The 20,724-nt window shown below is 53.2% G+C and overlaps 5 protein-coding genes and 1 non-coding gene across 6 annotated transcripts; 2 read left to right on the top strand and 4 right to left on the bottom strand.

Moving 5' to 3' along the window:
- Positions 1–43: 43 nt before the first annotated feature.
- C7974DRAFT_t22 lies at positions 44–151 on the top strand. Its single transcript has one exon. It is a non-coding gene; the product is annotated as a tRNA-Ala (tRNA).
- A 3,251-nt stretch (positions 152–3,402) lies between these two features.
- C7974DRAFT_459488 (acyltransferase family-domain-containing protein) lies at positions 3,403–5,558 on the bottom strand. The gene is made up of 3 exons (XM_046146107.1): positions 5,184–5,558; positions 4,506–5,124; positions 3,403–4,452 (listed from the first exon to the last, which is right to left on the bottom strand). The coding sequence occupies exons 1-3, from the start codon at positions 5,211–5,213 to the stop codon at positions 3,767–3,769; spliced, it is 1,335 nt and encodes a 444-aa protein (XP_046002392.1). The 5' UTR covers positions 5,214–5,558; the 3' UTR covers positions 3,403–3,766.
- Positions 5,559–6,772: 1,214 nt separating this feature from the next.
- C7974DRAFT_1991 (uncharacterized protein) lies at positions 6,773–9,974 on the bottom strand. Its single transcript, XM_046136741.1, has 2 exons — positions 9,609–9,974; positions 6,773–9,509 (listed from the first exon to the last, which is right to left on the bottom strand). The coding sequence occupies exons 1-2, from the start codon at positions 9,718–9,720 to the stop codon at positions 7,003–7,005; spliced, it is 2,619 nt and encodes an 872-aa protein (XP_046002391.1). The 5' UTR covers positions 9,721–9,974; the 3' UTR covers positions 6,773–7,002.
- A 588-nt stretch (positions 9,975–10,562) lies between these two features.
- Positions 10,563–11,475, top strand: C7974DRAFT_429686 (uncharacterized protein; the record flags this gene model as incomplete). The annotated part of the gene is made up of 4 exons (XM_046144652.1): positions 10,563–10,695; positions 10,744–10,778; positions 10,831–10,893; positions 10,945–11,475. 4 exons carry the CDS (start codon positions 10,563–10,565, stop codon positions 11,473–11,475), a joined length of 762 nt encoding a protein of 253 aa, XP_046002390.1.
- A 693-nt stretch (positions 11,476–12,168) lies between these two features.
- Positions 12,169–13,820, bottom strand: C7974DRAFT_407365 (succinyl-CoA:3-ketoacid-coenzyme A transferase-like protein; the record flags this gene model as incomplete). The annotated part of the gene is made up of 3 exons (XM_046143231.1): positions 12,169–12,300; positions 12,351–13,712; positions 13,761–13,820. The coding sequence occupies 3 exons, from the start codon at positions 13,818–13,820 to the stop codon at positions 12,169–12,171; spliced, it is 1,554 nt and encodes a 517-aa protein (XP_046002389.1).
- A 4,216-nt stretch (positions 13,821–18,036) lies between these two features.
- C7974DRAFT_1956 (uncharacterized protein) lies at positions 18,037–20,302 on the bottom strand. The gene has a single exon (XM_046136683.1). The coding sequence runs from the start codon at positions 20,117–20,119 to the stop codon at positions 18,200–18,202; it is 1,920 nt and encodes a 639-aa protein (XP_046002388.1). The 5' UTR covers positions 20,120–20,302; the 3' UTR covers positions 18,037–18,199.
- Positions 20,303–20,724: the final 422 nt, after the last annotated feature.

Here is a 20,724-nt window from a genome sequence, read left to right as displayed (position 1 = left end):
CCATTCGCTAACATTTCATCAAAGGAGTAACACAACTCATCACGGGCTCGTGGTTTAGTGGTATAATACTCCCTTAGCATCTCGCAGCTTCATCGAAGCTTTCGAAATCCTGACCTGGGAGTGGTCCGGGGTTCGATTCCCCGCGAGTCCAATTCTTTTACTTTTGTCGACGCCTCGAGCATCTTTTTTGCTATCGTGAGAAGCCTAGATGGAGGTGGTGCGGGAAAGGAGTGCTTTGGGACCGCTGGTGTGTTTTTGCGACAAACGTTCAGCGACAACTCGTTGCAGTGCTATTGAGCCTCACTTGGAATGCCGGACATCATGTTTTGCTTGTCCAATGAGCGTTGATAGACCTTGTTTCGTTCACTTGAAATGTCATTCATCGGCTGAGGTTGAAACTTGGGAAAAAGCAATCTTAGTCGCGACTTCCACACGATGACCATCTTCCCGGAGAACAGCAGGTCAGTGAGGCTGAAATTAGTCTCTGGGGGTGAGTGCTGCCGCCATTATGAGGAGCTGAAGCCGAAACTCGATCCGCTAATGCAATACATATCTCATTTCTGCCACTTTCCTGACTGATTGTACTCACGTATCCGTTTGCAGATTATCAACTCGTGTGATCGAACTGTCAGCAAACTCTGAAGCCCACCGTACTGCGCCTCAGCACGTCCGACCAGTCGCTTGACACCTTTTAGTATCCAAAGTATGCTTGTTGTAGTTCCTAGGCCGTATAACTACTGCGGAGTCCCTCCGTTCAGTGTACACCCCCTAACGAGAAAGCGCCCTTGTGAGATCATTGATCTTTCTTGATACTGTATATTGCCGAATCTGCAGCAGGGGAAGCGTCGAACTTGTTGTTTTACGTTCCTAAGAGGAGCAGCTTGTCAGTGAAAGCATGGTCTGGAGGCTGACTCTTCTGTGGAACAAACTATGCAAAACCTTGTTTGTACTCTCGAGTGATAGTATTGACGTGCACGCTGAAACTACTACATTGGTTCGTACAGCTGGAGTGCAAGAGAGTTTGCCTGGCTTGCATGAATGTCACACCGGGCGAAAACCGTCCTGGCGGAGTGGCATTGGAAATCGATGATAGCCACGTTTGAATGGTACGGGACACGAGGCATCCAGAGTAGCGAGAATCAAGATCTTAGTAATTGCCAGTCCACTGAGTCCTGTCTGTCACTTAGCATCACGACTTCTGTCCAACCAAGTCTTACAATATCATATGTTTCTTGGCTTTTGTCTCGTGCACGTCGTTCTCGTACATGACCAAAATATATGTGTATGTTTGCGTAAGCTGGTCATCGACCGTCAACGATGAATTAGATGATACCAGCTCGGCGCACAATGCCTCCACATTTACTCACACAATCAACCAACATGGGGTCGTTGTGTCAAGAGATAGACAATGATTGATCATCAAAGGGTGCGCATGATCATGTGATTGACTACGTATCTGAGGTACGAGTCATTGATGTCTGGCTATACCAGAGGCCTTTAAAATCTGGGACGTTGTGGTTAGTCGACAACTAAAAACAAGAATGCGGATACCTTTCTTGAATATTCAGGATAGCCTATCGATCGGCGGATACGCCCATATTCCACTACCGAGCTTGAACGAAAGTTGGGACCTATAACTGCAGAAACCCTTGCAGCAGTAGCGTACCGTATCCGTAATCGTTGGCAATATATGCTGGCCCTTCAACCACGGTACACATTGCATGATACGGATTCGTACCATTGTAGCACTGAAATAATTACCCCTGAACCGGTGTCTGACAGGACGTCAAACCAGACTCATGTAGCCTGTTAGACGCCTTTGCTACGTCCCTGTTCCATGTCTAGGGGAGTCCGCACATTTTTGCAAGCACCGACATTTGGAACTATGGGGTACGTACCATGGTAGCATTCAGGTTGACAACCAGTTTCCACATCGTCTCCCTGCAGATTCACACCCACGTGGCCTATTGGAGACCCTTTTATATATCTATTTATACTATTCCATAGTTGGTTGATTGGTTGATTGGGGTGAGGGGGGTCCGCACGTTTAGGTACGTACCACGGTAGCAATATATCAGCCACTCCTTGAACCGTCAGATCCATCATTGCTACCCTGCATGACATTTAACCAAACTCATATACCCAGTCAGAAGCTCTTATCGTATCTCTGTTCTATGGTAAGCGTAAACTGGCACGTTTTTCTTCGCACTGATGATGGTTCACGTTGTTACCCTGCAGCCTGTCATTCCAAATTGAGACCAACAAGCAGAAGTCGCTGTCGCTTTGTACCATGGATAATGTGCTGTAGGGTACCGAATATGGAGTGTTCCGAATAGATTGCTTCATAATTCGGCTCCAGCTTCTTTGAATTACATAAAGTCGTCGAAGTAGTTTTCAATACCGGTTTATCATGCTTGCCGATATCGGTACTTGTAAGAATATGCACACCCCCACAACCATGGTACAGAGATGTACCTATAGGTAGTACGATAAAGGCTTCTGACTGGCTACATGAGTCTGGTTGGACGTCCTGTAGGAAAATAACGTGGGAATCAACCAATGATAAGATAATCTGTTAATTGCTACAATGGTACGTACCCAAATCTTGCAATCTGCTCTATGGTTGTAGGGGTCTGCACAAATCGCCAACGATTATACACGCACTGACGTAGTGAAAGACAAGACCACTATACGCCATCACTACCCTACCTTATCAATCACTCGCCTCCCCTATCGTGCATGTACAATACCCGTTGCCTGTGCCCTCATCAATCCATCGACCTCGTAGAAACGCGGTGTCTTCACAAAAGTCTCAACACCTTCGAAAACAGACCACACGTACCCGTCCACCTCCCTTTTGTCGCCGCTACAGCAGTGTCGTATCAGGCGAGAGGGATGTGAAAGCACGTGCGTTGTGGTGCTGGACTATTCCTGTTCCTGAGCTGCTGGAGCCTTGATCGACGGATTGCTAAGCCCCGATGGGAGGACTGCCGGAAGCTAGAGGACATGACAATTGCTATATCCAGAAGAAAAGACCACTGGACCCATACAGAAGGACTGCGAAGCCCGTATAGCAATGGCCCAAATGAAGAGACTACACAGGTATTACAATTCCACATGAAAAGAAACGTCGTTTCTATCCACACTGAAGTCGCGAAGAAAAAAGTGTACCGCCGTTGGAGTGTGACTACGATGCTGTGGCGCGTGCTATCAGTAATATAACAGTGTCTGGAGCGCGTATCCGACAGAGCAGTGGCGCAAGACCACTCCCCTTAGATGTATGCCACAGTGTGACTGCCCATCACATCACATCACATCCGACCGAAAAAACCACCTAGCACACACAAACTCATCGCGAAGACGACTCACGTAGCACAATTCACATGAAGGAACCGAGCAGTTAATCTCATCTTATCTTGTTTTCTATCATATATCGCCCCGTCTTCTCTCTCGCTCGTGCCTACGCAAAAGTATCCTACAACCCCCCTCCAACAAGATACTCAAACAATCGGCACCGATATATATGCAAATGCGTTCCGACCAGATGCTGATTCAAAAATCTTTCGCTCCAAATTTTTGTTTAAGACAAGTTCAAGGAAATAGTTTGCTCGCTGTTTGCTCGCTCGCTCTGTAATGTTCGTTCGTGACAAAATAGGAGATGGGTTTGTACTAAAAGTGATAGGTTGGGGGTGAAGGCGCAGAGGACCAGGCTCTGCTGATGATGCACAAGAATGGATGTCGAGATGTGGGAGACGGGGTCCTGGTCTCATGACGGTAGGACTGAGATCTGCTTGGGAGATCCGCTGCCGTTGGCAAGGATCGGCCGAGGTGCTCGTTGTTGCGGCTCGCCGTACGCCCATTTTGTTGCGGCGTTTACTATGTTGGCGCATATTGGGTCAACGTGCTTGATCCAAAGCGCCGCTGTGCGGTACAGAAGGTAGTAGAAGATGGCCACGGCAACGAAGATGTGTGTCGTGGACCCGCGCTGAAGGTCGAGCTGCTCGCCCTTCTCGTTTCGCGGTGGGTTCATGGCGGACGGGAGGTAGATCATCCAGGTAAGGACCGACTTAATGAACGTGTTGTGCAATAGGTACACAGGAAAACTAACCCGGCCTAGGAAGTTAAAGACCGGGGACGTTAAAACCCTGCGGGCCCTGGCGGAGAAGAAGATGCCGAGGAGCACGGTGGAAGCACCAATATGGTCCCAGTAGCGACGCACGTCAGCCTTCTCGCATGTAATGCTGTGCATCATCTGCTGCATGACGTGCGACCAGCGGGCGTTCTGGGGGCTGTCTTGTGGGTAGCCGGCGATGAACATGCCAAAAACTATCATAATGGCGGGAATGGGCGCAGGGAGGACGGCGGTCGCTGAGTCCTTGTAGTGGTTGTGGAGCTCGGCGACGAACATGCCGGTAACGACGTTGAGGCCCTTGAGGGCTCCGATTGCAAGACCTGTACGTGTTAGCGGTGCCACTTTATCTCGCGCGTACGCGGTGCTTGCTCACCCTCGCCCATCTGCCAGAAGTACAGGTACAGCACACCGTAGATCAGCATGCGCGCCTTTGGCTTGACCATGGCGGTGGCGAACATGGTGGTGTAGACCAGCATGCTAGCCTCCAGGAACAAGTGCAGAGTCCACTGTGTCCCGTCATACTCGTTCCAACCAATTGTCCACGTTTCCGTCTCGACCTTGACCAGCGACTTGAAGGCAGCCCACAGCGTTGGCTCCTGTCTGTGCCAGCCCTGGCGAATCCACGTCGAATCGACGTGCTTGGTCATGTGGTATGCGTTTGTGTTCGCCATGAACCAGGTAACGAAGGTCGCGGCCAGCGTGGGCAGGACCAGGCGGCCGGAGCGCGCGAGGGCGGAGCGCGCAATGCCGGTGAAGGCTGCGTCATGGTTGCCGGCGCGCGACTTGCTGATGGGCCCGATCGAGTTGACGTAGCCCGTGACGAGGAAGAATATAGCAACAGCGCTGCGGCCGCCCACGGCGAGGCGGAAGAAGGGCAGCTGGAACAGGTGGGGCGCCGTCTTGGGGTCGCTGGCGGGCGAGTGCAGCCACGGTACGAGGGCGGTGCACAGATGGCCGGACACGACCATGAAGGACGCAATGCCACGCAGGCCCTGGAGGAAATGGTGTTAGCCGCAGCAATACGGGCGGGACAGGGGGGGGGGGCACGCACATCTATCCAGTTGGCGTCGCGTGGAGGCATGGTGCGGGCGCGCGAGGGGGCAAGGAGCGGATGTAGTGGGAGAGTCCAGAGAACAAGAGGAGAGAGCGTGGTCACGCTGTCTGCATCGCCGTTGCCGCGCGCTGCAGGGTCCCTGGTGCCGACGGGTTGCGACGGTGGGCTGCGCTGATCGCTGCGGCCGCTAGACGCGAGTCTGGATGGAAGCTGGGCACGACGGTGCGGTGGTGGCGTCTGGCCGGGTAGACAAGAGGCAGGCAGGCAGTGGGGAGCGGAAGACAGCAAGCAAAAAGGCAAGAAGAGAGCGAGGATGGCGCCAGATATGAGTTTGGCTCCCCAGGCCGGATGGCAGTCTAAGTCTCCACCAGCATTTCGCAGGAATATGCAGGCTTGCGACGCGGCTCGCGAGTTGCAGGGCGGCCGGGCGCCAAGCACGCAGGAGCTTAGCTGGACCTCCCTGCAGCGACTCGGAGTAACGCCTCGTGCCCCTCGCGCCTCCCGCTGACGGAGAATGCATGGTGCTGCAGAATGGAGCCCGCAGCGCTGTCCCCGGTGCCTATTGCTGGCTGCTGTCTCGAGAGTCGAGAGACAGGCCCACCGTGCAGCCGCCGTTCTGACAGCGCGAGACGGTCGGCAGCGCGAGACAGGCGACAGCTCGCTAGAGTCCGCCGCGTCCCTTCTCTCACGCTGCGTGCCAGGACCCACAGCGGACGCTGCCCCTCGCTGTTCTGGCACGTAGCACCGTACCACGCAGTGCCTGCAGCCAAGCAATTCCGCTCCATGCATCGCGCACTTGAGCATCACCACTCTGTCCTCAGCGCTCAACGACCTGGGGCTGCGGCAACCACGGCCACCGCTGCTGCTTAAGCATTTCGTATTCGGCACGCGAGTACCGGACATCGCGTTTCGACGCTGGGGGCGCTCGCCTGGAGCTAGTAGACGCCTCAGGAAGCCGCGGGTCTTGGCGCTGACGTTACGCTGCCCACAATGCGTCCGCCTTTCCCGGGGCGAACCCCTGTCATGCTTACTGCGAGTCTGCAATCAGGGGCACCGCAGGACATCTGCGACACAACCAAGTCCGCCGAAGGCGGCACCATTCGTCCAGACACGCGTTTCGCCTACATTGCCGGATCTCGACCTCCCAGATTGTCGTGAGGGGGGACGCGTTTGCTGCAGTTTGATCTTCATTACAGGTCCTCCAGACACATTGTGATGAACACCAGCCCTGCGGAGATAACGCCTCATCAAAATACGAATTCGCTAACCTGCTCAGTGCTGATTCACTCTCAGGCCTCCCACTGCCGTACAACGAGTCCGATCCTCCGCAGGAATTCGCCTAAACCACGACTGGGCATGCGATGCCAAGCCCACAGTTTGCTGATCGTAGAGTCTTAAGTCACCGTCACCGAGCGCTGCTGATGCGAACAGTGCACATGTTTCATGTTTGCTTGCCCCGGCGTCTCCACCTGGCATCTGTATTGTATTGCACGGTTGTCGATCGATAGATTCGCCTGACCTCTTGTCCCACTTCCCCAGTACTTTTCTACCAAAGCTCATGGGTCTATGCGGCGTCACGCAACAAATGCTAATTGCGATCGCGTGATGGTTCTGATATTGCCTATTTACAGTTCGTGGCCTTCCGTTGTACAGCGTGTCAGGGTCGTTATTATACATTGATTGTTGTGCGCAACTTTCTCTACAGCACAATGCTGAAGCCTACGTTCGCAGTCCACGAGCACCAATGTCAATCCTGTGCAATGCCTCTCTACAATGTCCTTCGAATCACAGTCTCCAACCGACATGCTGTAGTTCTTTACAGTTCCGGCTCATTCTCGGCATCATCACTGTCGGTGATTATCTCCTTCGATTTGATAACGTTTGCGCTATCGGCCGTTGTCTTGTTTCGCTTCTTGGTTGAAGCTTTGCCAGAATCTGTAGCTTTCTGTCGCTTTCTCTTCTTGCTTGTATCCTTTTGAGATCCATCCTTGTCGCTAGCCTTGTCTTCTTGTGCAGGCTGGTATCGATCTTCGACTTCATTGAAGTGGCTGTCCTTGATGAATGCATAGATGGAAAAAAGACGAGCCGTTAAATTGTCGTCAGTTTCAGGATCGAGAACGAGCTCACATAGCTGTTTGTAGGCTGTTCGCAACGTGCGTACCGACCATCTTTGGTTCATCTTCTCGACAATGTCCTGCCAGCCGATCTGCTCATCCGAGACATTCTCATCCGCAGTCGCCTGCTGTATGAGTTCATCGACGAGATCAAACTTGTCACCCCAAAGCATGTCATCTGGGCCCGGGACAGTCGACTGGCGATTCTTCTCGACTTTCGATCTGCGGCGGCTCTTTTGTGGAACCTCCGCAGCAGCCTCCTGAGGAGGCGGGTCCTTTCTTGGCTTGATCTCGATATTCAAGGCTGCCGGTGGTACTCGAGCTCTCATGATCTTCCATTTGGACTGGCATTGCAGTCGACTGCGGGTGTCGCCCATCTCTCTGCAGACTTCGTGCCAATTGATGATAGGTTGATAATCGTCCAGAGGTGGCTGGCCAAGTTCCGCCCGCAAGTCCTCAACTCGTTGGCAGACCAAGGAGAGAACCCTGACCAGGCTTTCCTCCTCGTCGTCAGTCCAGCGTTTGGTGAGTCTGTTCTCCCCGTGGCGCACGTAATCCTTCCACCGGTTGTAGGCGTCTAATTCGCGGCGATTGAGTTGCGTCGCAATGAGCTTCCACTGACCTGGATGGAGATTGGTCAGTTCTTCTAGCTGCTCATCCTCGTCCTGCGACCAGCGACCTCGTTGGCACGTGTGGTACGTGACCCGAATATGCTTCCTAGTCTCTCTGAGCTTGCGGAGTAACCCGATGTTTTCGATCTCCTCCCAGAAAGCATTGCAATCCTTTTTGAACTGCTCCTGAACTTGATCGGTACTATTTCCCCCCATCTCACTCTTGTTATTGTATGACCATTGGATGATGTCCACGAGGTCAGCAGTGTCGAGTCCATTCCGCTCCTGGTAGTCTCTTATGGCTCTGCGGATCAGCTCCCTCTCGTCAGCAGTGAAGTCACCACTCCTACGTTTGTCGGGTGGGTGTCCCAGCTCATGTGTCGTTTCAAGCGCTTTGTCAGCTGCTGTCCGGTCGTCATCATCGTGAGCTCGTTCGTAATTTTTGTTAGGATCGGCTCTGCTCCTCTTTGGCGTCCTCGAGACAACACCTCCAACGCTGTGTCTGGCGGATTTCTTCTCTCTCTTGGGCTTAGAGTTGACGTCACCACCTGGACTGTCTCCAGACGCGGAGGGCTGTGCTGAAGTATTATCAAGACTTTCAACTAGTGCGTCCCCTTCGAGAGCCGCACTCTCCGCGATCTGTTTGCCTCTCTTCGACCTCTTTCTCTTCTTAGCACTTTGAGTAGCTTCCGGAGTCCCGGTCGTATCTGCTGCGGCTGCAGCATCCAGTAATTGTGACCCAATAGGCGTGTGGTCAGGTGCATCATCAGGTGTGTTAGCTGGCGACGTTGCATTGCCAGCAGATTGTGATTTTTGCAACCGATCAGCGTTGAGTTCACCAAGTAAGGCCCGTGGGGTCAATGGCTGCTCTTTTGTGTCCAAACCGCCATTTTGCTCCTCGGAACCTCCCGGTGCTGTTTCCAGTGTCGCTTCTTGTGTCGCTGCGGGTGATTTGGCGACCTCCACTTCCGCAGTGTCAAGATTGGCACCATTCAGAGATGTCCGTGACTTGTTGTTTTTGCGTCGTTTTTGACTCGATTTACTCTCGATCGCTTCCGCCGACGATGGCATGGCTCCTCCGGCGACCTCTTCGTATGGTGTAGCTGGTATTGTGTTGCCGTTGTTTAATCCATTTTCAGTTTGCACATTCTTCTTGTTCCTCTTGGGCCGATTCCTTGAAGCATCGGGTTGAGTGGTTTGACTGGCAGTCAATGGCGCCGGCTCTGATGCGCCATTCGTTTGTGTCTCGGTTTGCGAGTCGGGCACCTCGATCTGCGTCGAAGGTACGGTAGATGCGGGCTTGCGGCTCTTTGACGGTGAAGTGCCGACGAAGGCTTGCAGGTCTTTGAGCGAATATACTGGGAGCGGCGAGGGGCTTTCCGCGTCGCGTTTGCCGTTCTGCGAGGATGCGACCTGCATCTTTCCCAGCTTCTTGCTCTTGTTCTTTTTTCCGAGGGTTGGATTTCTGGAAATGGTGCGTCTTGAAGCCCCGTCGAGCTTCAAGGGTATCGCAGGGCCTCTGTAGTCGGCTGAGTGAGGGTCGGCGCGGGCCTCGCTCATGAGTTGTTGCGAGGCTGCTTCGTCGTCCATGGTAGGAGCTAAGGGTCCAATGCGTCAGCTGGAGCTTTGTAGAGTCGTTGCTAGTCGGGACCTTATATGAAAACACCCATGTAGCAACTTGACGCGCTAGCACTTACTATAGCGGGGCGCGCTTTTCGCAACGCTGGGAGTTGTGGGTGGTTTGGCCGGGTGTAAACTGGGCGGGTGGTCTTGCGAACTGGGGATGGGCTGAGAGGAGGAAACACCCATTACTGGCGGGTGTACATTGTGGGTGGTGTGGTGCACTTATGCGACCCAGCTCGGCGCAGCTATTTGCTCGTGCTGAAGACAAGAACTCACCGTGAATTTGGAGACGCGAATCAACGACGCGCTAGTCGGCGGCTTGCGCCAATCACACGCCAAACTGCTTCTCACCATGAACTGGTCGCAAACGCCGCAAGGGTTCACCGTTCATTATTGCTCTACACATGAACATTCTGCTGGTTGATCTACCGAGTTGCCATTAATTTGCCTGTCTTGCTGCCGACATTCATATACCGAAGTAGGCCGTGTGGATCTGCGTCTAGTTCAGTCTAGTCTCCCCATTGCGTGGATTTACTTACTGACAATCTGAGATGTGTTCGTGTAATCATATAGTTCGTGTAGTTGACTCCTGTGCATATTCGCGTTTAGCTACAAAGACGATCAAATTGCAGCTCATCGCATTTACTGGTATAAATCCGTATTTGCCTCATCGTCGAGCACTTGGTACGTGCTCGTTGCCCCACTGATGTGTATACCTACCACAGTACACCATCTTGGACAATGCTCGACATCACGACTCTCAACGGCACCCGTTTGTCAGCGAATGCCGTGCTTGAGGCGCGTCAAGCAGGCTACATGGCGCCGGCTTACCGTTTGCGGGCCGATGATTGGCTGAAATGTACGGGGTTTCTAAACGTCATTGTCCCTCGGTGCAACATCATTCACGATTGACAGCTTAAGTCCGTAGGAACCCCTCTCGCGACTGAGGGTGATTTACACTACATACACAGTGCTTGTGGATTTCAATACAGCTATCTTTAAAATCTCGGGGACATAGGACGACCACAATGGCATCGGCAACTGGAATACCTGCGAACGGAGCTGCGACGCGTGGACAGAGTGAAGATGAACCGCTTCTGGGACATAGAGGTGACGCGAGTCAGCCAGATGGACAACCACTGTACCAAAACTTGTGGTTAGGTAAGAGGGCTCAGGTTCTTCTCTGACATTCTTACTGACACTATGTAGGCACTGCCGCTATCGCGCAGGGAGGTATCTGGGTTGTAAGTTTTGCCTGGAGAATGGAACCAAGGCTGTCTTACTAACAATAGACAGCTCGCCGCCATCATTTGGGGAGCTATCCTTTCTCAGAGGCTTATCTTCTTCTCCGCCCATCCTGTAAGCGCCAACATCGCACGTAGCCTGGCCATCACTGACATAGACGTCTAGCTCCTGAACTCGGCAGGCTTTCTACTTGCCATCCAAGCCGCCCTCGTCCTTCAGCCAACCCACACCCCTGAGCAGAAGCGCTCTGGCACAGTCGCCCACCTTCTCTTCCACGTCTTCGGCACGTCTGCTCTGACCGCTGGCCTCGTCATCATCGAGTATAACAAAGCTGGCCCTGGCCATGAGCACTTCAAGTCCCCGCACGCGATCTTGGGACTCGCGTTCTACGTCTTGGTGTACATTCAGTCCATTGTTGGATTCACACAATACTACATTCCGAGTCTGTACGGCGGCGTAGACAAGGCGAAGAGCATCTACAAGTACCACAGAGTGAGCGGCTACGTGATTGCGACACTGGGTCTTGCGACTATCTGCGCGGCTTCGTGGACGACGTACAGCCTGAATGTGGCACATATTCAGCACTGGGCTGTCATTTTCGCCAGTGTCCTCGTCTTGGCTGGCACTGTGCCGCGGATTAGGTTGAGTAAGTTTGGGCTGAAGAAGGATGAGGGTCAGATCAGACTACAGTCCTAGAAGTCAGATAACAAGGGGGAGCATATTCGTTATGAGGCTGCGGGGTAGAAAGGGATTGTGGTAGGGCTGGGAGCGATGCGCCGCATGGTAGGATATCGAGAATCTGGCAGGAGGCACCTAATTTTCGGCGAACGGCATTTCCAGGCATTACAGGTGTTGGGACACTCTTCTGAGTCTGTAAGCGTATCGTTATCCCTAATTGAGTGATTATTGGTGATTGTCCAACCACACACCAACACATCGCTTCGCATATTCTTCCAGCCATTCACATTGATCTTTCACACATCACCGCCTCACAGCACAATCGCTGCGCCCGCACAATGCCACTTCAGAATGTACTTCAAGTCCCCCGAGCTACAACGTGAACCCCTTATGCCCAACCCACCCACAATCCACAATGTCCCTTCGAAAGCACCACCGTCAGCACAGCCACTGGGTGAAGGTCCCTACAGTTATTACAATAGCAGCCATTGTGTTCACGGTCTCAGCCTGTGTGCACGTGTATTACACATGCAAAGATAAGGTTGCCTACAAACGCAGGAGCGCCACCACACCCAATGAAACAGAATGAGTACACCAGGAGTTGTACAGTGGAACAAAAGCTTTGATTTTGGACGCCAGATCAGGTATCAACGTGCGATGCGCATATATGCAAGAAGATAGATCACTTTGAGAGATGAAAGGGGAAATGCACTATAACATGGGCCTGATCTCAGCAGCCTCCTTGAAGTCGGCACCAGTCTTGGATCGCACTTCGTCGACTGTGACGCCGTCCGCAAGCTCAATGAGAGTAAGACCCTCTGTGAAGTCGACGTCGAATACACACTATCGTTTTGTTAGCAAGTGTCTCTCAAAATCATGGCAAGTGAACCTACCAGGTCTGTGATGATCCTGCTGACACATGCCTTGCCCGTGAGCGGGAACTCGCACTGCTTTAGAATCTTCGGCCTGCCCTTCTTGTCTGTGTGCTCCATGGTGACGACAACCTTGGTCATGCTGGGATTCGAAACCAGGTCCATCGCGCCGCCGAAACCCTTCACCTTGCCAGGCAACATCCAGTTCGCTAGGTCTCCGCGTGCGGAGACTTGCATGGCGCCGAGGATGGTCAGGTTGATCTTGCCCGCACGGATCATGCCAAACGACTCTTCCGAGCCAAAGCAGGATGCACCAGGGAGGAGTGTGACAGTCTCCTTGCCAGCATTGATAAGATCTGGGTCTTCGAGGCCCTTCTGGGGGTAGGGACCAAGGCCGAGAATGCCGTTCTCGGACTGCAGTTGGACTTCTACACTAGCATCGACAAAGGATGGTGCCAGCATGGGCATGCCGATTCCGAGATTGGCGTACATGCCGTTCTTGAACTCTTTTGCGGCTCTCCTAACGATGCGCTCACGCTTGCTCGCCGCATCGCCTGAACCAAGTGCGCTGGCAGCTTCTTTGGGATCCTTTGCGTTGACGGTCTTCTCGATCTTCTTCTCGGCTGTAGACTGAATCACACGGTCGACGTAGATTCCGGGGACGTGGACGGCGTTGGGCTCGATCTCGCCAGGCTCGACGATGTGCTCTGCTTCAACAATGGTGACTTTGGCGTTACGTGCCATGGCGCCGTTGAAATTCTGGGCGCTGAAGCGGAACTGTAGGTTACCAAGGCGGTCGGCCTTGTATGCCTTGATGAATGCGTAGTCACCCTTGATAGCTTCCTCCATGATGAACGACTTGCCCTCGAAGACCTTGACATCGCGCGGTGTCGAGTACTGAGCAACTGATCCATCGCTGTTATGGCGGAGAGCGAGTTCTCCGGTTTGGACGACAGTGCCAAAGGCGGCGGGTGTGTAGAAAGCGGGAATGCCAGCACCACCTGCACGACACCTTTCAGCGAGGGTGCCTTGGGGTGTGAGTTCGAGCTCAAGCTCGCCAGTCAGATACATCTGCTCAAGGACCTTGTTCTCGCCGACGTATGAAGCGATCATCTTCCGGACCTGCTTGCTTTCCAGCAGCAGACCAAGACCTCCACCAACAATACCTGCATTGTTGGACACAGCAGTCAGACCAGTGATTGAGGACTTGTTCTTGACCGCATCGATGAGAGTGTCAGGCACACCAGAAAGACCAAAGCCACCACACAGGAGTGTGCTGTCAGACTTCATGTCCTCGATCGCAGCTTGCGCGGACGGGAAGACCTTGTTGATCTCATTGCGGCGGAGGGAGGAGCTGAAGTTACGCGCGAGGTTGAGGTAGGTCTGAAATGGTCAATTGGTGTTCTCAGGAGCTTCAAGGAGCACAACTACCTTTGTGCTGCTTCGCGAGAAGGTGCGCGCAGTGCGGAGTGTGAGGGCTATTGACGGCATTGCGCAGGAAGCTCACAACTCACTACAGATTCAATTGTACAGAAGCCTACGGTATTACGTAGTGAGGAAGACGACTATGTACTCGCAAGCAATATATAAAGGCGAGGCTGCTCGTGGAGGGGCTGAGAGCTCCGAAAGAACTGCGGCTGCTCGGCTGTTCTTGAGCGCGTTGCGTCGGCAGCTCATCGCGGAATGGGAACCGGATCGCGGAAAGTGGAGGTGGTTAAGTGCCAGCCTTGCTCGAGCGCCAATAGCCCAGGTGAGCTTTCATTGGCTACTTGTACCTCGCTCTGGAAAACAGCGGAATTCCTGTCCCGTGCACACACATCTACTTTCTCTCTACAGCGGTAGTCTGTCATCCCCACTTGCCGTAAAGCATCATATGGTTAGGCGAGGGAATTCACATGAAGCTGTTAAGGGACGCAAGTGTTGCCAATCGTCCACAGCTGTTGATTATGTCAGACCATCAACCGAGGTTATTGAACAAGTATACTAGACAGCCCAGATGTTATTGATGAAATTAACAAAAGTGAATTCTTCAGATGACTCTTTCTATTGCTAGCTGTTGTAGTAGTTCCCGTATTAACCTACGTCCAAGTAAAGATAGCGATGAGCCGAGGACGCCTATGTCCTCTTGGATATTGGTGTCAGGCAGCCCTCACTGGCCGCGGGGAAACATATTGTATGTATGCATGTTGCATATTCAAACCGATCTATCCTAATCCCAGCTCGTGACTATCCCAGCTCGTGACTCCCAATCAGAGGCGGTTGCCTACTGCGCCGGACGTGCTCAGGGGTCTTGGGTAATTTGAAAATTTCAGTTTGTGTTGTTCAGAAGGTGCATGTAGCTGATAGCTAGCCAAACGGGTGCGCTTGTCTGTTTTCCTACAGTGATTTAGGTCATGCTGTAGAGTGTTTCCACAATGCAGTCGTTTAAGATGCGTGAAAGCATTGTGACGTGGTCGCGTGCCATTTTGTGACCGATGTGACGTGGTTGCAAGCCTCTAAAACGCAAATCGAGGCCAGAATGCAGTAGTCAGCGTGTTTACGAAGCTGGCCAAAAAGCTTACGGCAATCATGCAACGAAGGAGTGTACGGGGGTTGGACCAAAGCCGGCGTTCTTTTTCTTGAAGCGAGTAGTCCATTGGGTAAGGGTTGAAAAGCTTTGCCGTTGAGGCCGTCTCTGTATCGTAGTGGTTTGCCATGATGAGAGAAGCTGTGCTGCTGTCAAAGAGATGGGGTTAAAGACGAGGAGCTGAAGGGCTTTGTGTGCGGTGACTGGAATAATCATACGTTCAATGAATCCACGGTAGCGATGACGGCGAACCGGAGTGTCCATGGCATGTGGACCCACGGGTCTAAGAACCCACGTAGGAGCCCGTATGGCTACAAAGAGACCTCCTCATCCATTTCCGTGCTATGATAACCTACCTACGCAGAGCATATATCAGTATGCCTGTTGTATTCCTCGACTTCACGTCGGCAGCCTATACTGAAGGTCATCAAATTGGTACGAGGATCAGTTGGGGGCCACGATGATCGAGTCACGGCGTCGAATTCGACATTGGCGTTGCATACAGCCAGCGACTCTAGGCACAAGGGCCCAGAGGCAGGTAGCCAGCACAGCCCCGTACCGTGTCTGACAGCAACATCGAGGTGTCTTCTACTGCGAGTGGCTCGATTCACCGACCTTACTCACATTCCTCAACTACGACAGTGTACGTATGACACACGTGGTGCAGACCGAGCAGCGAGGTGTATTGGCGTGAAAGAATCAAACGTTGATCAATCCGCGGTACGATGAAGATCCACGAAGGTTGCCATGGATCGTTCCTAGGCTGCCTCGTGCCGATGCTCGTGTCTGTATTTTGCTCCAGGCTAGTCCCTGTACTTGCATGTGCGTATAGCCGACGTAACAAATCGGTCGAAAGGTGACGAGGACGCTGCGGTACAGGCGTGAAGAGATGTGAAAGGATCTGGCTTGGAGTGGTACCAGCGTGTGTCAAGACGTCTGCTTCGGTCAGCGAAGGCAGCAACCAATATGCTCGACGTTGGCGGTGGTCTCCACGTTGACACGTAGGCGTCGCAAGCCATTGTGAAAAGCAAAAGGCAGGATTGATTCAGCCTTCGCCCGGGCTGTGTTCAGCCTGCACCCGATGTGCCACCGCCGTAATACTGCGTCAGCGAGGTCCGGCCGGTTTTGCCGTCGATAGTGATCGAGTGCGGCATTACTTTGGTTACTTTGACGAAGGGCAATGTGGAATTGATGTGCGAAATCGGTGTGCACGCGAGATCTCGCGTCGATATCGCAAAGGTGGAAGGACTTACCAAGGAAGGACCGACCGACCCAATACTGATATCGACGGACCTTCCTTCTGCGCCTGGCTCCACTTCCCCTCACTCTCAAACAAAGCCTAAACTCTGTAATCTCCATCGTGTCGTCAGAATCGATGGCTTGCGTTTCGGCAAATGCGACAATGGGTTGGGAGGACGCGTAAATGAGTCGTGAGCGTGTGATGGTCGCGTTGGCCTCACCGGAGATGCTGAACGCAGCGACACACAAGACGGATGCAACGGTTGTTGTCAAAGGACAACCCCGGTGGCAATGCTGATTGCAATTTCACCGCTGCATGTCAGCGAGATTCTCCGTGGCAACAAAGAGAAAACATGCAGCCGCATGCTTGGATGCAATGCAGCGGATGCACATGCTGAGTCGCTGACCGGCCCAGAAGGCCTCTTCACGCAGCTCTCGCCAACCACCACGACGCCAGCTCACCCCATTCTCGGTCCCCGAGACCCAGCCCAGCCTTAGCAACCTCAATACTGCTGCACTACCTCCATGTCCCGTCATCCTCACACAATCGCTCCGCATAAGCCCTCGCACCATTGCCTTTCCCCTCCTGCAAGCAGCCGAGCCAAGGGTTGCGTATCGCGGCCCATGCCAAATCGAGCCCATTTATCAGCTCAGCATGGCACGGCTCGACGCGTTGCACGCGTTCGCGTTCACACATGACCTTCGCGACGCGTCTTAAGTGCAACGGCTTGCAGAGCTATCCTGCTAGGTCCGGGCCTTGCGGCGGCCAAGTGGAGACGTGGGCTGTCCGAACGGGCTGTGAGTGGCTGGGGGATGTGGGAGCACCATCGAAGGCTCGGCGAAATGTGGTAATCGGACGTGCGAAACTCCATCCGAGGGACGATGATGTGGGCTGGGCACCCACTGCAGCAGTAATTTTTCTTTGCATGCAGGTGCTTACAATTACGGGTGAGAGGGCTGTGGAAGGTTGATGGAGGGTTGGGCAAGCGTGACACTGGGCTGGATGCAGACTTGCAAGGTTCAATTGACCAGTTTTTGTGGTGTGTTACTCGCTACTGATACGCCTTCAAGGCCCATTAGCACGGCACAACGACTATCGATTGCCGTCCACGCGTTGCCCGTGGCATCCAGCACGGACACAATGACGATCGTGCCAACCTCGTTACGAAACAGTTACGGCACGGCCTGGCACGGAGCGGAGTCAACCGAACTTAGAGACACACTTTGTTCTTCTCGCTTTTCATTCATAGCTATCCGATCTGCTCAAGCATCTCATCTCCTTTCGATCCCTTTGGATGAACCAGCTATTTCATCATCTGTATAGACCTCACCTCTTCCATTACGCTGTCATCAGATCCCCCACAGCCCATTGGGGTCCTCCATCACAACGAAAGAATCAAAGCTACTCGAGCAGATTTCGTACAGGACTGGGAAGCAGGAATCCCTCATACAAGCCTCGATGATGAAGTTGATGACCGCGTAAGAGATTCACAACTCCTGCCCATCCTGGATCACTGGTCATCACATCATAAGAGAGGGAGGCAAAGAATAATAGGAGGGGAAAATGCCACACCACAAAGGTAGGCTGGTTGAATAAAGCACCTATGTGCAAGGTGGAATGAATATACAAAGGAGCAGACGAGGCTGACACAGCTGTCTCGCCATGATCCAGCTCGACAGCCAAACCATCGCCACGCCGAATTACGGAAGAAGATCGATGATGAACCAAACGTGTTCATGTATACATATCGTCATGATCCGTCGTGAGTACCAAACATAAGACAAAGAGAAGGAAGCATGAAAGAGACATGGACATGGACTCCGTCGTAATACGACATGCCATCCAAGCCATGATACCATCGAGAGACAGTATAAGGTAAATGTAATAGGAACAAAAGAGATACTGTGCAAATGAAACAGATGGTAGGTCAAATGGCACGCGAGTGCTCGCTCGCTGACATGTCAAAGATGGAGCTCGAAGCTGCCAATGCTAAACGCCGATGCTGATGCGGATCCCGACGCCGACGCACACGCACACGCTGTACTTGGTATAGAAGCAGGTCATCTAAAAACTGGACTGACGCTCAGAGTTGCTGGGCGCTGCAGCAAATCGTTGCTCGAAGGATGATGGCGGCTCGAAGCCGTAAGAAGTCGATGCTCGAGGGAATGTGTTGCTTGGCCGTCCGCCGAACGGTGTTCCTAAGCGGATTGTGCCTTGCCCATGAGCCTCCGCCATGATAGCAGGAGAGGTATGAACCGGACTGGGTAGCTGAGGCCTGAGATTCACGAAAGGGTTGAAGTCAGATGATGCACTTGACGACAAGGGCAGTCGTCGGGCGCCAGCGCCATCCATCATGTCACCCAAGCTGAAGCCTCGATCCCTTACACGACGATGACTCGACTCAGCCGGGGCACCAAAGATATCGTCCACAAAGCTGTTGCCACGGTTCCGTGTTTTATCCTCGAAGCTGTTGGCCAAGGCCCGTCGCTTGAAAACCCGTGATTTGGGTCGAGGAGCGTGCAGCTGAAAAGGTGAGCCTAACCTTGGTGTAGGAAGACCAGTTTGTGCATGCCACGTCTGCGCGTTATGTGGACTGGAACCGGCATCTGTCATCTCTACAGTAGATGAGGACTGGAAAGGAGAGCCAAGGACGTTACTTAAGCCCAATCCTAATCCAACATGAAGCGATTGCGACTTCTGGTGTGCTGAGGATCTTGCTTTCGACCAGCTCTTCTGCTCAGGTCGAGGAGTTAGATCACTCGCCAATTGCGACAAAGGATTACCCATCCGCATCGAGGTAGCTGTGCTTGTCGCCAGCGAGACATTCATGTCTCGAGTTGAGAACGTGAATGATGACGTCTCCTGTGCAAATGGAGAGGAAAGTGGCTGCGCCTGCGGCTGAATTGGCTCTTCCGCCTTCTCTGAGGGTGGTGATGACTGGAAGGGTGAGGGTGATCGATGAAGCAGACGCTGATAGTATGCAGACAAGTTTGGCCTTTGCTTAGCCAGGTCGCGCAATCGCTTTCGACACTGCTTCTCGGTTGGGTACCGCATGTATGGCTTGTTGAGTCTTGCCAGCGGGGTGCTGCTACCACTCTTCAAAGCTCTAATGGTATCTGGAGTTCCGGACTGAGATCCAAAGCGAGCCGCACGAACACTAGGAGCACGCGCCGGAATCGGTCCCTTCCAAGTCTTGCGAGCCATTCGAGCTACTCGATGGCAAACTCCATTTGGTGGAGTTGTTAGTGGAACGGCCTTGAATGGCGTCACTGTAGGATCCTGAAGGTATGTCATATATGTCCTCCAGAGATGATAATCCATCTCTTCGGTAAATGTCGCTCGTAATTTCAGCTTCTTGGTTGGACGTGGCTGTTGATGGGCTGCCAACGGAGAACTTGGCTGCTTGTATTTCATCTCAAGGGCGTCAAACGAGAACGGGTCGCACATTTCCTCCTCTGGACTTGTGCAACTGCCGCCTCGTGACACAAGCGACTCCATGCTGCCCCGAGATGAGATGGATGAATCAGAGAAGCCCGAGGATGAGGTGGGTCTACTGGATGTTTCGCTACAGCTCGGCTCCAGGTCGTCCCAATGCTGTGGAGCAGCGAAGATATCAATGGTTCTAACCTGATGGGCTGGAGTCTTCGGGGGTGATGCCAGACGACTGAAGCTTGTTGGTGGCGATAGGTATGCATTGTCGAAGGCGGAGGGAGGCGACGGAAGTGCGTTTGTCGATTCAAAGTAGTTTGTTGCCTCGATGGTTGGAATCGGCTTCTCTTCCATGGGGAAATCAAGTTCGATATGCTGACGCACGAGGGTCGCACGGCGACGACGGACCTTCAGGGTCTGTCGTGGTGGAGGCGGTGGTTGAAGCTCAAAAGCCTGTGGCTCAGGCTCAGGCGTTTGCGGTGCCGCGCCGTCGCGATAGTGAAACATGAAATTTCGGGGAAGGGTGATGGACAGGTGGGGGCGATCAGACTCCATGGTGGATGGTATTTCAGCAAATGATACGAGGAACAATTTCCCAAGTGTTATTGCGGTGTTGTATTCCGAGATGTCAATGGCGACAAATCTGCAAGGGCGTGGAATTCGAGGATACGGGCCGTTAATGATAAGTCGCAACTCGATACCGGACCCAATGAAGATAGTAGAGATTCCCCAATTGGCGGGTTAGTGGGATGGTTTGCAAGATCGGGGACAGGCAGGTGTTCGGATACAAGTGGGCGTTCGGTGCAAACGCGACTGTGCGGGTCTACACAAGCGTTACACGGGTGGCTAGGGAGATCGGCGCCCTTGTGGGAGTAGTTCAAACAAGTCGCAAGGCGTCGCGCACTCTTTGCTGCACTGCAAGATGGCGCGCAGGCGGTCGCAACAGAGGGCGACAGCGGCGCAAGCAAGGAGGTCGTTAGAGACGCTCGTTCAGAGACGGCGCGTAGCTGCAGGTCGCGAACAGCGCGCAGAGCGGCAGACGCGCAAGGGAAAATCAAGAAAGGCGAAGCGAACGAAGTTGGTGGCCCAGGGACGCGTGCGGCGGTGCTGGCAGCGGTCGGCGGGTGGTGAGTGGCGCGCTGTGGTGTTGCTGGGTGCTG

Source organism: Boeremia exigua (genome assembly GCF_020726555.1).
Source record: "Boeremia exigua strain MPI-SDFR-AT-0100 chromosome Unknown C7974scaffold_1, whole genome shotgun sequence".
Taxonomy (NCBI): Eukaryota; Fungi; Ascomycota; class Dothideomycetes; order Pleosporales; family Didymellaceae; genus Boeremia; species Boeremia exigua.
Note: the sequence above shows the minus strand (reverse complement) of the source record. Positions and strands in the feature narration are given on the sequence as shown.

What these genes read in the sequence shown, in the direction of transcription:
- C7974DRAFT_459488 (XM_046146107.1), bottom strand. Translation starts at nt 5,213, where the DNA reads ATGCCTCCACGCGACGCCAACTGGATAGAT. An exon ending in GCGACGCCAACTGGATAGAT is followed by an intron (nt 5,125 to 5,183) that starts GTGCGTGCCCCC and finishes CATTTCCTCCAG; the next exon opens with GGCCTGCGTGGCATTGCGTC. An exon ending in CTTCTGGCAGATGGGCGAGG is followed by an intron (nt 4,453 to 4,505) that starts GTGAGCAAGCAC and finishes TAACACGTACAG; the next exon opens with GTCTTGCAATCGGAGCCCTC.
- C7974DRAFT_1956 (XM_046136683.1), bottom strand. Translation starts at nt 20,119, where the DNA reads ATGGAGTCTGATCGCCCCCACCTGTCCATCACCCTTCCCCGAAATTTC.
- C7974DRAFT_1991 (XM_046136741.1), bottom strand. Translation starts at nt 9,720, where the DNA reads ATGGGTGTTTCCTCCTCTCAGCCCATCCCCAGTTCGCAAGACCACCCG. An exon ending in GAAAAGCGCGCCCCGCTATA is followed by an intron (nt 9,510 to 9,608) that starts GTAAGTGCTAGC and finishes TTGGACCCTTAG; the next exon opens with CTCCTACCATGGACGACGAA.